This window comes from Panulirus ornatus, chromosome 16 (assembly GCF_036320965.1).
Source record: "Panulirus ornatus isolate Po-2019 chromosome 16, ASM3632096v1, whole genome shotgun sequence".
NCBI lineage: Eukaryota > Metazoa > Arthropoda > Malacostraca > Decapoda > Palinuridae > Panulirus > Panulirus ornatus.
In genome coordinates this window covers 45,598,405-45,612,818 of record NC_092239.1, presented here as the reverse complement: position 1 = coordinate 45,612,818, position 14,414 = coordinate 45,598,405, and the positions used below count along the sequence as shown (strand labels likewise).

Sequence of the window (14,414 nt, the reverse complement as noted above, 5' to 3'; positions counted from 1 at the left end):
ATATATATATATATATATATATATATATATATATATATTTTTTTTTTCATACTATTCACCATTTCCCGCGTTAGCGAGGTAGCGTTAAGAACAGAGGACTGGGCCTCTGAGGGAATATCCTCACCTGGCCCCCTTCACTGTTCCTTCTTTTGGAAAAAAAAAAGAAAAAAAAATGAGAGGGGAGGATTTCCAGCCCTCCGCTCCCTTCCCTTTTAGTCGCCTTCTACGACACGCAGGGAATACGTGGGAAGTATTCTTTCTCCCCTATCCCTAGGGATAATATATATAATATATAATATATATATATATATATATATATATATATATATATATATTATATATATATATATATATATATATATATATATATATATATATATATATATATATATATATATATATATATATATATATATATATATATATATATATATATATATATATAATATATATATATATATATATATATAATAGATAGATAGATAGATAGATAGATGGATAGATAGATAGATAGATAGATAGATAGATAGATAGATAGATAGATAGATATAGGAAAAGACAACAAAGGCCCCTTTCGTTCACGCGCAGTCTCTAGCTGTCATGCAATGATGTCCGAAACCACAATTCCCTTTCCACACCCAGGCCCCACAGAACTTTCCATGGTTTACCCCAGACGCTTCACATGCCCTGATATAATCCATTGGCAGCACGTCGACCCCGGTATACCACATCGATCCTATTCAATCTATTCCTTGCCAGCCTTTTACCCTGCTGCATGTTTAGTCACCGATCACTCAAAATCTTTTTCACTCCATCTTTCCACCTCCAATTTAGTCTCCCACTTCTCCTCGTTCCCTCCACTTCCGACACATATATCCTCTTGGTCAATCTTTCCTCACTCATTCTCTCCTTGTTCCCAAACCATTTCAAAACACCCTCTTCTGCTCTCTCAACCACGCTCTTTTTATTTCCACACATTTTTCTTACCCTTACATTACTTACTCGGTCAAACCACCTCACCCCACACATTGTCCTCAAACATCTCATTTCCATCACATCCACCCTCCTGCGCACAACTCTATCCATAGCCCACGCCTCGCAACCATACAACATTTTTGGAACCACTATTCCTTCAAACATACCCATTTTTGCTTTCCGAGATAATGTTCTCGACTTCCACACATTCTTCAAGGCTCCCAGGATTTTCGCCACCTCCGCCCCCTATGATTCACTTCCGCTTCCATGGTTCCATCCGCTGCCAGATCCACTTCCAGATATCTAAAACACTCTTAACTTTCTTCTTTCACACACTTTACCATTAATCAGCCACCAGCGCTGTATCATCAGCGAACACCAATATATATATATATATATATATATATATATATATATATATATATATATATATATATATATATATATATATATATATATATATATATATATATATATATATATATATGTGTGTGTGTGTGTGTGTGTGTGTGTGTGTGTGTGTGTGTGTATGCATGTGTCTGTCATATAATTCTATTATGCTACTGAGACAGATTAAGTCATTTACAAATTTTGCTTTCGACAAAGATATCCACTTCATGTAGACCTTCACTGCACTTCATGTTATAATCTTTTGTGTATGCGATAAAGGAAGATTCAGTTATATTTCTCTTATTCAAGAATTTACAGTCTATAAATAAAGTAGCATTTGTCTAGCCTCTACAGCAGTCATAATCCCTAGCGTGAATGAAACCTGCTTTGGTCTTATACTATACATAAGTTGCTTAGGTCTTACCGGTCTGCCATACATGAAACACATTACAGCTTTCATAAGATATCCTGTAAACACAGCCGGCAAAATTCTCGGATGAATCTTTTATTAGCATATTCTTAACAGTACTGGTATTGTGTCTACATTCACATTATAGGCAATGAGTAGATGGGGAATTAATATAAAAGTATCATTAGATTGAAAAATGTGAAAGATTCAAGATACCATCTTTGGGGTTATATCTATACAATTATTTCTTTAATAGACGGAGATCTACGAATGAAAGATTTGGGATACTTTAACTGATATCCAACTGTATTATCTTCTCATGAATTTCATCAATCGATTCTGGACCACATACACTTGATGCCCTAGTGGATATCGACAGGAATGTTGATTATTTACTTCTATCATGCTATGCTGAGTGTGTGCAGTTCCCTATATGTAATTACCGATTGCCGTAGACGTAGAGGGAGTTTTACACTCGTGTGACTACATTTCTCTATATATCATCTGCTGTTGTTCAAGAAGACAAACTCTTGTATGTTGTCCGCATTTGCCAAAACCTTGTTCAGTTCTTCCTTTCATCCACCACATTTGTGGGACAAGTATTTGAGTTTTTTGAACAAATTTCTCGCCTAATTTTTCATGTACTCTGGTTGTTCTCTCCCACGACTTCTAAAGAACTCCCTAGTGTGTGCATGATCAAAATATCATAAAAATCTACAGGATGTAATCAGGTGCGTGTTCGTGTGATTTCCTCTTTGTACCATATGTAGAGGGAATTCTATTCTAGTGGGACCTCATCTATTGTGTGTGTGTGTGTGTGTGTGTGTGTGTGTGTGTGTGTGTGTGTGTGTGTGTGTGCGCGTGATAACAATGACGAAAAAAAAGAGAGATTATGAGAATCATAAGTTTAACACAGTATGCCATAAAACGTCCACACCACAACGGATCACTTACGTAAAGTTCATATCATCTGCTAACATGTGGAGAAGGTTAACCATTGGACCGTAGAACAGAGCTTCACCTTCCCCAGCTGCTTGTTGAGACGGATCCCTCACCAGTAACGTGTGTGGCTCGAACTCTTCGGCAGCAAGCACGAACTTCGGTCCATACAGCAGTCTTGGGAAACATATGAACTACGATTATTTTTGTAGGTTTATGAATGCAAGTAATCAAACTTTGTTCTGTACTTGATTACATTAACTATGCAATACTTTCAGAGTCAATTTTGTGTTACATAAGTGATTGGTTTTGGATGCCATAGTGATTGCTTTCGAATCACCACAGTGACTGATCTTAGATCTCCAGACTGACTAGTTTTGGATCACCACGAGATTGGTCTTGAACCACCACCGTCAATGGTCTTCGATCACCACCGTGATTTGGTCTGGGATGATCACATTCTAACACAGGATCGCAATGATAAAAGTTTAGCGAGACTTAGAATTCCTTATGAGCAGTTACTGACCAATGATAGAATCTAGTTTCCTACAATTAAGGGATATTTCTCAAACTCAAAACAATTTGATAAACAGAATGTAATGAATCGAACTCAGATATGATCTTGTTAAAGAACAATCGTTTGTCAAAATGCTCCTAAAATACTCTGGTTAAAACGTTATGAAGAATGATTGCATATGTTCGTATATATAGACGTACTGTAATGTCAATTGGTCTAAAGGAAAGGAACCTTCACTGACTATATCACTTAGTAGAACTAAGAACAACAGATGCTTCCGGACACGTTCACTGCCTATGTTTCATTTACAGTGCAAGGAGGAGCCTGGCTGTATCTACCTGGTCAAACCAAAGTCATGAGGTGAGCGAAGATGAGTAAAGTTCTATACATTGAATACAACTATTTCATCTGTACACCTACAGATCCCCGGGTTCTGTGCACCTACAAATCCCCGGGTTCTGTACACCTACATATCCCCGGGTTCTGTGCACCTACAGATCCATGGGTTCTATACATCTACAGATCCTTGGGGTCTGTACACTTACAGATCCATGGATTCTTTACATCTAAAGATCCACGGGTTCTGTACACCCACAGGTCCATGGGTTCTGTACATCTACAGATCCCTTGGGTTTGTACACCTACAGATCCACGGGTTCTGTACACCTACATATCCCCGGGTTCTGTGCACCTACACATCCATGGGTTCTGTACACCTACATATCCCAGGTTCTGTGCACCTACAGATCCATAGGTTCTGTACATCTACAGATCCCTGGGTTCTGTACACCTACAGATCCACGGGTTCTGTACACCTAAGATCCCGGGTCCTTTACGAATACAGATCCACGGGTTCTGTACAAGTACAGATCCATGGGCTCTTTACATCTACAGATCTATGGGTTCTGTACATCTACAGATCCACGTGATCTGTACACCTACAGATCCATGGGTTCTGTACACCTACAGATCCCCAAGTTCTGTACATCTAAAGATCCCAGGTTCTGTACACCTACAGAACCATGGGTTCTGTTAATCTACAGATCCCTGAGGTCTGTACACCTACAGATCCACGGATTCTGTATCTAAACATCCACGGGTTCTCTACACCCACAGGTCCATGGGTTCTGTACATCTATAGATCCCTGGGATTTGCACACCTACAGATCCCGGGTTCTGTAAGATACACATCCCGGGTTCTGTTATCAAAAGATCCAAGGGTTCTGTACACCATCAGATAGACGGGATCTGTATACCTACAGATTCCCGGGTTCTGCACACCTACAGATCCACACATCTACATATCCGCAGGTTCTGTACACCTACAGATCCACGGATTCTGTACATCTACATATCCACGGGTTCTATATGCCTACAGATCCACGGGTTTGTACACTTAAGATCCCGGGTTCTGTACGAATACAGATCCCGGATTCTGTACATCTAAAGATCCACGGGTTCTGTACACATGCAGATCCAAGGGATCTGTACACCTACAGATCCACAGGCTCTGTACATCTACAGGTCCACGGTTTCTGTACACCTACAGATCCACGGGTTCTGTACACCTATAGATCCCCTGGGGTTCTGTACACTTACAGATCCCGGGCTCTGTGCACCAACAGATATACGGGTTCTGTATACCCACAGATCCACGGCTTTTGTACACCTACAGATCCCCAGGTTCTGCACTCCTTCAATCAACGGGTTCTGTACATCTACAGATCCAAGTGTTCTGTACACATGCAGATCTACAGTTTCTGTACACCTAAAGATCCATAGCTTCTGTACACCTACAGATCCCCTGGTTCTGTACACCTATAGATCCACGGGTTGTGTACACCTACAAATCCACAGGTTCTGTACACCTAAAGATCCATGGGTTCTATACACATACAAATCTACGGGTTCTGTACACCTAAAGATCCATTTGTTCTGTACACCTACAGATCCCCTGGTTCTGCACACCTACAGATCCATGGGGTTCTGTACACCTACTGATCCACGGGTTCTGTACACCTGAAGATCCATGGGTTCTGTACACATACAGATCTACGGGTTCTGTACACCTACAGATCCCCAGGTTCTGTACACCTACAGATCCACGGGTTCTATACACCTAAAGATCCATGGGTTCCGTACACATACAGATCCACGGGTTATGTACATACACCTACAGATACCTGATTTCTGTACTCCTGCAGATCTACGGGTTCTGTACACCTAAAGATCCATGGGTTCTTTACACCTACAGGTCCAAGGGTTCTATACATCTAGAGATCCACGTGTTCTGTACACATACAGATCCAAGGGTTCTGTTCACATACAGATCCACGGATTCTGCACATATACAGATTCAAGGGTTCTGTACACCTAAAGATCCATGGGTTCTGTACATCTACAGATCCCTGGGTTCTGTACACCTACAGATCCACGGGTTCTGTACAATTAGACATCCACGGGTTCTGTATATCTTCAGATCAACGGGTTCTATACACCTTCAGATCCAGGGGTTCTGTACATTTACACATCCACGAGCTCTGTACACCTACAGATGCATTGGTTCTCTACACCTACATGTCCACCGGTTCTGTACACCTACAGACCCATGGGTTCTGTACACCTACAGATCTACGGGTACTGTACACCAACAGATTCCCGGGTTCTGTACACCTACAGATCCCCGGGATCTGTACATCTACAGATCCACTGGTTCTCTACACCTACAGATCACTGGTTTCTGTACAACTACAAATCCATGGGTTCTGTACATCGACAGATTCCCAGGTTCGGTACACCTACAGATCCATGGGTTCTTACATCTACAGATCCTTGGGGTCTGTACACCTACAGATCCACGGGTTTTGTACATCTAAAGATCCACTGGTTCTCTACACCGACAGGTCCATGGGTTCTGTACATCCACAGATCTCTGGGGTTTGTATACCTACAGATCCCGGGTTCTGTACACGTAAGATCCCCGGGTTCAGTACGATACAGATCCCGGGTTCTGTACATCAAAAGATCCACGGGTTTTGTACACCAAGAGATACACGGGATCTGTACACCTACAGATTCCTGGGTTCTGTACACCTACAGATCCACAGGCTTTATACATCTACAGATCCACGGGTTCTGTACACCTAAGATCCCCGGGTTCTTTACGAATTCATATCCCGGGTTCTGTACATCTAAAGATCCACGGGTTCTGTACACATACAGATCCACGGGATCTGTACACCTACAGATTCCCGGGTTTTTTACACCTACAGATCCACAGGCTCTGAACATCTACAGATCCACGGTTTCTGTACGCCTACAGATCCACGGGTTCTGTACACCGACAGATTCACGTTTTTTGTACACTTACAGATCCCGGGCTCTGTGTACCAACAGACATACCGGTTCTCTACACCTACAGATCCACAGGTTCTGTTTAGATACAAATCCACGGGTTCTGTACACTTTCAGATCCCGGGTTCTGTACACCAACAGATCCACGGGTTCTGTACACCTACAGATCCACATGTTCTGTACACGTACAGATCCAGGTGTTCTATGCACCTACAGATCCCCTGGCTCTGTACAACAACAGATCCACTGGTTCTGTACACATACAAATCCACGGGTTCTGTACACATACAAATCCACGGGGTTTGTACACCTACAGATCGGGGCTTCTGAACATCTAAAGATCCACGGGCCATGTACACTTACAGATACCTGATTTCTGTAAACCTACATATCCATGGGTTCTGTGCACCTTAAGATACACGGGTTCTGTACACCTACAGATCCCCAGGTTCTGTACACCTACTGACCCACGAGTTCTGTACATTTGCAGATTCTCGGTTCTGTACACATACAGTTCCACGTGTTCTGTACACCTACAAATCCATGGACCCTGCATATCTGCAGATCCACAGGTTTTGTACACCTAGAGATCCTCGGGTCCTGTACACCTATAGATCCCTGGTTCTGTACTCCTACAGATCAACGGGTTGTGTACATCTAGAGATCCACGTGTTCTGTACATATATAGATCCACGGGTTCTGTACACCTACAGATCCACGGGTTCTGTGCACCTACAGATCCACGGAATCTGAATACCTACAGATCCCCGGGTTCTGTACTCCTACAATCATCGGGTTCTGTACATCTAGAGATCCACGTGTTCTGTACACATACAGATCTACGGTTTCTGTACACCTAAAGATCCATAGGTTCTGTACACCTACAGATCCCCGGGTTCTGTACACCTATAGATCCGTGGGTGCTGTACACCTACAGATCCACGGGTTCTGTACACCTAAAGATCCATGGGTTCTGTACACATACAAATCTACGGGTTTTATACACCTAAAGATCCATGGGTTCTGTACACCTACAGATCCATGGGTTCTGTACACCTACAGATCCCCGGGTTCTGTACACCTAAAGATCCATGAGTTCTGTACATCTACCGATCCACGGGTTCTGTACACCTACAGATCCCCGGATTCTGTACACCTACAGATCTATGGGCTCTGTACACTTACTGTTCCACGGGTTCTGTACACCTAAAGATCCATGGGTTCTGTACACATACAGATCCATTGGTTCTGTACACATACAGATTTACGGAGTCTGTACACCTACAGATCCCCGGGTTCTGTACACCTGCAGATCCACGGGTTCTGTACACCTAAAGATCCATGGGTTCCTTACGCATACAGATCCACGGGTCATGTACATACACTTACTGATACCTGATTTTTGTACTCCTACAGATCTACGGGTTCTGTACACCTAAAGATCTTTGGGTTCTGTACACCTACAGGTCCATGGGTTCTGTAAATCTAGAGATCAACGTGTTCTGTACACATAAAGATCCAAGGGTTCTGTTCACATACAGATCCACGGATTCTGTACATATACAGATTCAAGGGTTCTGTATACCTAAAGATCTATGGGTTCTGTACATCTACAGATCCCTGGGTTCTGTACACCTGCAGATACACGGGTTCTATACATTTAGACATCCACTGGTTCTGTACACTTTCAGATCCAGGGGTTCTGTACTTTTACACATCCAGGAGCTCTGTACACCTACAGATGCATGGGCTCTGTACACCTACATATCCACGGGTTCTGTTCACCTACAGACCCATGGGTTCTGTATACCTACAGATACACAGGTACTGTACACCAGCAGATTCCCGGGTTCTGTACACCGACAGATCTCTGGGATCTGTACATCTACAGATTCCCGGGTTCTGTACACCTACAGATCACTGGTTTCTGTACAATTACAGATCCATGGGTTCTGTGCACCTTCAGATTCCCAGGTTCGGTACACCTACAGATCCATGGGTTCTGTACACCTACAGATCCACGGGTTCTGTGCACATAGAGTTCCACGGGTTCTGTACATTTACAGATCAACGGGTTCTGTACGCATACATATTTTCGGGTTCTCTACACCTACAGATCCATGGGTTCTGTACACATACAGATCCACGGTTTCTGTATACCTACAGATCCACGGGTTCTCTACACATACAGATCCACGGGCTCTGTATATCTGCAGATGCACGGGTTCTGTACACCTACAAATTCCCAGACTCTGTACACATACAAATCCACTGGTTTTGTACACCTAGAGATCCATGGGTCCTGTACACTTACAGATGCCAGGTTTTTGTGCACCTCCAGATCCCCGGGTTTTGTACATCTACAGATCCCCTGGTTCTGAACACCTACAAATCCACGGGTTTTGTACACATACATATCGACGGGTTCTGTACACCTACAGATCCCTTGGTTCTGCACAACTTCACATCCACGGGTACTGTACACCTACAGATGCACGGATTCTGTACGCCTACATATTCACGGGTTCTGTGCACCCACAGATCCCCGGGTTCTGTACACATACAGCTCCACAGGTTCTGTATACCTACAGATCCATGGGTTCTGCACACATACAGATCACCGGGTTCTGTACACCTATATATCCATTGGTTTTGCAAACCTACAGATCCCTGTGTTCTATACACATACACATCCACGGGTTCTGTACACATACAGATGCACGGGCTCTGTATACCTTTGCTATGGTTCTCTCACCAACACTTGACTTTACTCCCAAGACATTCCCAAACCACTCTTCCCCTTTACCCTTGAGCTTCGTTTCACTCAGAGCCAAAACATCCAGGTTCCTTTCCTCAAACATACTACCTATATCTCCTTTTTTCACATCTTGGTTACATCCACACACATTTAGACACCCCACTCTGAGCCTTCGAGGAGGATGAACGCTTCCCGCATGACTCCTTCTTCTGTTTCCCCTTTTAGAAAGTTAAATGTAAGGAGGAGAGGGTTTCTAATTTATCATTATTATTATTATCATTATTATTATTACCATTATTATTATTAGTATTATTGTTGTTATTATCATCATTTTATTATTATTATTATCATTATTATTATTATTATTATTATTATTATTATTATTATTATTATTATTAGTAGTAGTAGTAGTAGTAGTAGTAGTAGTAGTAGTAGTAGTAGTAGTATTATTATTATAATCATTATCATTATCATTATTATAATTATCATTATTATTACTATTATTATTATTATTATTATTATTATTATTATTATTATTATTATTATTATTATTACTATTATTATTATTATTATTAGTATTATCATTATTATTATTATTATTATCATTATCATCATTATCATTATTATTATTATTATTATTATTATTATTATTATTATTATTATTATTATTATTATCATTATTATTATTATTATTATTATTATTATTATTATTATTATTATTATTATTATTATCATTATTATTACTATTGTTATCATTATCATTATTATTATTATTATTTTTATTATCAATATTATTATTATGATTATTATTATTATTATTATTATTATTATTATTATTATTATTATTATTATTATTATTATTATTATCATTATTATTATCATTATTATGATTATTATCATTATTATCATTTTATTATTATTATTATTATTATTATTATTATTTATTATTATTATTATTATTTATTATTATTATTATTATTACATTATCATTATTATTATTATCATTATTATTATTATTATCATTATTATTATTTTATTATATTATTATTATTATTATTATTATTATTATTATTATTATCATTATTATTATTATTATTATTATTATTATCATTATTATTATTATTATTATTATTATTATTATTATTATTATTGTTATTATCAGTAATATTATATTATTATTATTTATTATATTATTATTATTATTATTATTATTATTATTATTATTATTATTATTATTATTATTATTATTATTTAATTATTATTATTATTTCATTACTTATTATATTATTATTACATTTCATTATTACTATTATTGTTATTATATTATTATTATTATTATTATTATTATTATTATTTATTATATTATATATTAAATTATTATTATTAATTATATTATTATATTATCATTATTATCATTATTATCATTATTATTATCATTACTATTATATTATATTATTATATATTATTAGTATATTTTTACTATTGGTATTATATTATCATTATATGTCATTATTATTATCATTATACATTTTCTATTCATTATTTATCATGCTTTTATCATTAACTAACTTGATCGCTGTTTCCTTCGTCATCGAGGTAGCGCCAGAAAACAGGAAGAGAATATCCATCAACACATACACGTATTGTGTTTCATTTTCCCCTTGGACTCATAGGAATACACACACATATGTATGTGTGTGTATCATCAGCGAACAACAACTGACTCACTTCCCAAGCTCTCTCATCCACAACAGAATGCATACTTGCCCCTCTTTCCAAAACTCTTGCATTCACCTCCCAACAACCCCATACATAAACAAATTAAACAACCATGGAGACATTACACACCCCTGCCGCAAACCAACATTCACCAAGAACCAATCAGTTTCCTTCCTTCCTACTCGTACACGTACCTTATAACCTCGATAAAAACTTCACTGCTTCTAACAACTTGCCTCCCACATCATATATTCTTAATACCTTCCACAGAGCATCTCTATCAACTCTATCATATACCTTCTCCAGATCCATAAATGCTACATACAAATCCATTCGCTTTTCTAAGTATTTCTCACATACATTCTTCAAAGCAAACACCTGATCCACACATATTCTACCACTTCTGAAACCACACTACTCTTTCCCAGTCTGATTCTCTGTACATGCCTTCATCCTCTCAATCAATACCCTCCCATATAATTTCCCAGGAATACTCAACAAACTTATACCTCTTTAATTTGAGCACTCTATTTTATCCCCTTTGCCTTTATTAAATGGCACTATGCAAGCATTCCGCCAATCCTCAGGCACCTCACCATGAGTCATACATACATTTAATAACCTTACCAACCAGTCAACAATACAGTCACCCCCTTTTTTGATAAATTCCACTGCAATACCATCCAAACCTGCTGCCTTGCCGGCTTTCGTCTACCGCAAAGCTTTTACTATCTGCTGTCTATTTACCAATCATTTTCCCTAACCCTCTCACTTTGTACACCACCTCGACCATAACACCATATATCTGCCACTCTATCATGAAACACATTCAGCAAACCTTCAAAATACTCACTTCATCTTCTCTCATCACCACTACTTGTTATCACCACCCCATTAGCCCCCTTCACTGAAGTTCCCATTTGCTCCCTTGTCTTACGCACTTTATTTACCTCCTTCCAAAACATCTTTTTATTCTCTCTAAAATTTGATGATACTCTCTCACCCCAAAACTCATTTGCCCTCTTTTTCACCTCTTGCACCTTTCTCTTGACCTCCTGCCTCTTTCTTTTATACATCTCTCAGTCATTTGCCTTATTTCCCTGCAAAATCGTCCAAATGCCTCTCTCTTTTCTTTCGCTAATAATCTTTCCTCTTCATCGCACAACTCACTACCCTTTCTAATCTGCCCATCATCCACGCTTCTCATGCCACAAACACCTTTTGCGCAAGCCATCACTGCTCCCCTAAAAACATGCCATTCCTCCCCCACTCCCCTTACGTCCTTTGTGTTCACCTTTTTCCATTCTGTACTCAGTCTCTCCTGATAGTTCCTCACAGAAGTCTCCTTCCCAAGCTCAACTACTCTCACCACTCTCTTCACCTCAACATTCTCTCTTCTTTTCTGAAAAGCTCTACAAATCTTCATATTCGCGTCCACAAGATAATGATCAGACATTCCTCCAGTTGTACGTCTCAGCTCATTAACATCCAGAAGTCTCTCTTTCGCGCGCCTATCAATTAACACGTAATCTAATATCGCTCTCTTTCCATCTCTCCTATTTACATACGTATACTTATGTATATCTCTCTTTTTTAAACCAGGCATTCGCAATCACCAGTCCTTTTTCAGCACATAAATCTACAAGCTCTTCGCCATTTCCATTTACAGCACTGAACACTCCATGTACACCAATCATTCCCTCAACTGCCACATTACTCACCTTTGCATTTAAATCACTCACCACTATAACCCGGTCTCGTGCATCAAAACTATTAACACACTCACTCAGCTGCTCCCAAAACACTTGTCTCTCATGATCTTTCTTCTCATGCCCAGGTGCATATGTACCAATAATTACCCATCTCTCTCCATCTACGTTCTGTTTTACCCATATCAATCTAGAGTTTGATTTCTTACACTCTATCACATACTCCCACCACTCCTGTTTCAGGAGTAGTGCTACTCCTTCCCTTGCTCTTGTCCTCTCACTAACGCCTGACTTTACTCCCAAGACATTCCCAAACCACTCTTCCCCTTTACCCTTGAGCTTCGTTTCACTCAGAGCCAAAACATCCAGGTTCCTTTCCTGAAACATACTACCTATCTCTCCTTTTTCCTCATCTTTGTTACATCCACACACATTTCGAAATCCCAATCTGAGCCTTCGAGGAGGATGAGCACTCCCCGCGTGACTCCTTCTTCTGTTTCCACTTTTAGAAAGTTATATTACAAGGAGGGGAGGGTTTCTAGCCCCCCGCTCCCGTCCCCTTTAGTCACCCTGTACGACACGTGAGGAATGCGTGGGAAGTATATATATATATATATATAATATATATATATATATATATATATATATATATATATATATATATATATATATATATATATATATATATATATATATATATATATATATATATATATATTTTTTTTTTTTTTTCTCTTCATACTATTCAGGGAATATCCTCACCTGGTCCCCTTCTCTGTTCCTTCTTTTGGAAATTTAAAAAAAAGAGAGGGAGGATTTTCAGCCACCCGCTCCTCCCCTTTTAGTCGACTTCCACGACACGCAGGGAATACGTGGGAAGTATTCTTTCTCCCCTATCCTAAGGAAATGGCAAATAGTTTGAAAGAAAGATATATATATATATTATATATATATATATATATATATATATATATATAATTATAATAAATATATTATTATATATATATATATTATATATATAAATATAATATATATTATATATAATATATATATATATAATATATATATATATATAATAATAATAATAAATATAATATATATATATATAATATATATATATATATATATAAAACATGACGCCCATATCCGCACACGTACCTACTTATACATATCAACATATACATACACAGGAATATACATATATACACATGTACATATTCTTGCTTGCTTTCATCCACAGCTGGCGCTACCCAGCCCAACAGGAAACAGCATCAATACTCCCTGGTTCAGCAAGATAGCGCTAGGAAAACAGACAAAAAAAATGCCAATTTCATTTACACTCAGCCTGTAGCTGCCTTGTGTAATGCACCGAAACCACATCTCCCAATCCACATCCAGACTCCACAGGCTTTTGCATGGTTTACCGCAGACGTATAACTTTCGCTGGTTCAGCCCATTGAGAGCACGTCAACCCCGGTATACCACGTCGTTCCAATTCACTCTATTCCTTCCACGCCTCTCACCTCCTATGTGTTCAGGCCTCGATCGCTCAAGATCTTTTCATTCCATAGTTCCACCACTAATCTGGTTTCTCACTTCTTGTTCTCTCCACCTCTGACGCATATATCCTCCTTGTCAAACTTT

General features: G+C 38.7%; 2 protein-coding genes across 2 annotated transcripts in view; both read right to left on the bottom strand.

Moving 5' to 3' along the window:
• LOC139753925 (probable glutamate receptor) overlaps positions 1–14,414 on the bottom strand; it is a 311,686-nt gene that overhangs the window by 97,189 nt on the left and 200,083 nt on the right. The gene's annotated exons all lie outside the window — the stretch shown is intronic.
• The window catches only part of LOC139754291 (uncharacterized), a 78,221-nt gene continuing 65,814 nt past the window's right edge, over positions 2,008–14,414 (bottom strand). The window contains exons 5-6 of the mRNA XM_071671673.1: positions 2,729–2,890; positions 2,008–2,038 (exon numbers count right to left, since the gene is read on the bottom strand). Coding sequence (XP_071527774.1) covers positions 2,008–2,038; positions 2,729–2,890 — 193 coding nt within the window. The remainder of the gene's footprint in view (positions 2,039–2,728; positions 2,891–14,414) is intronic.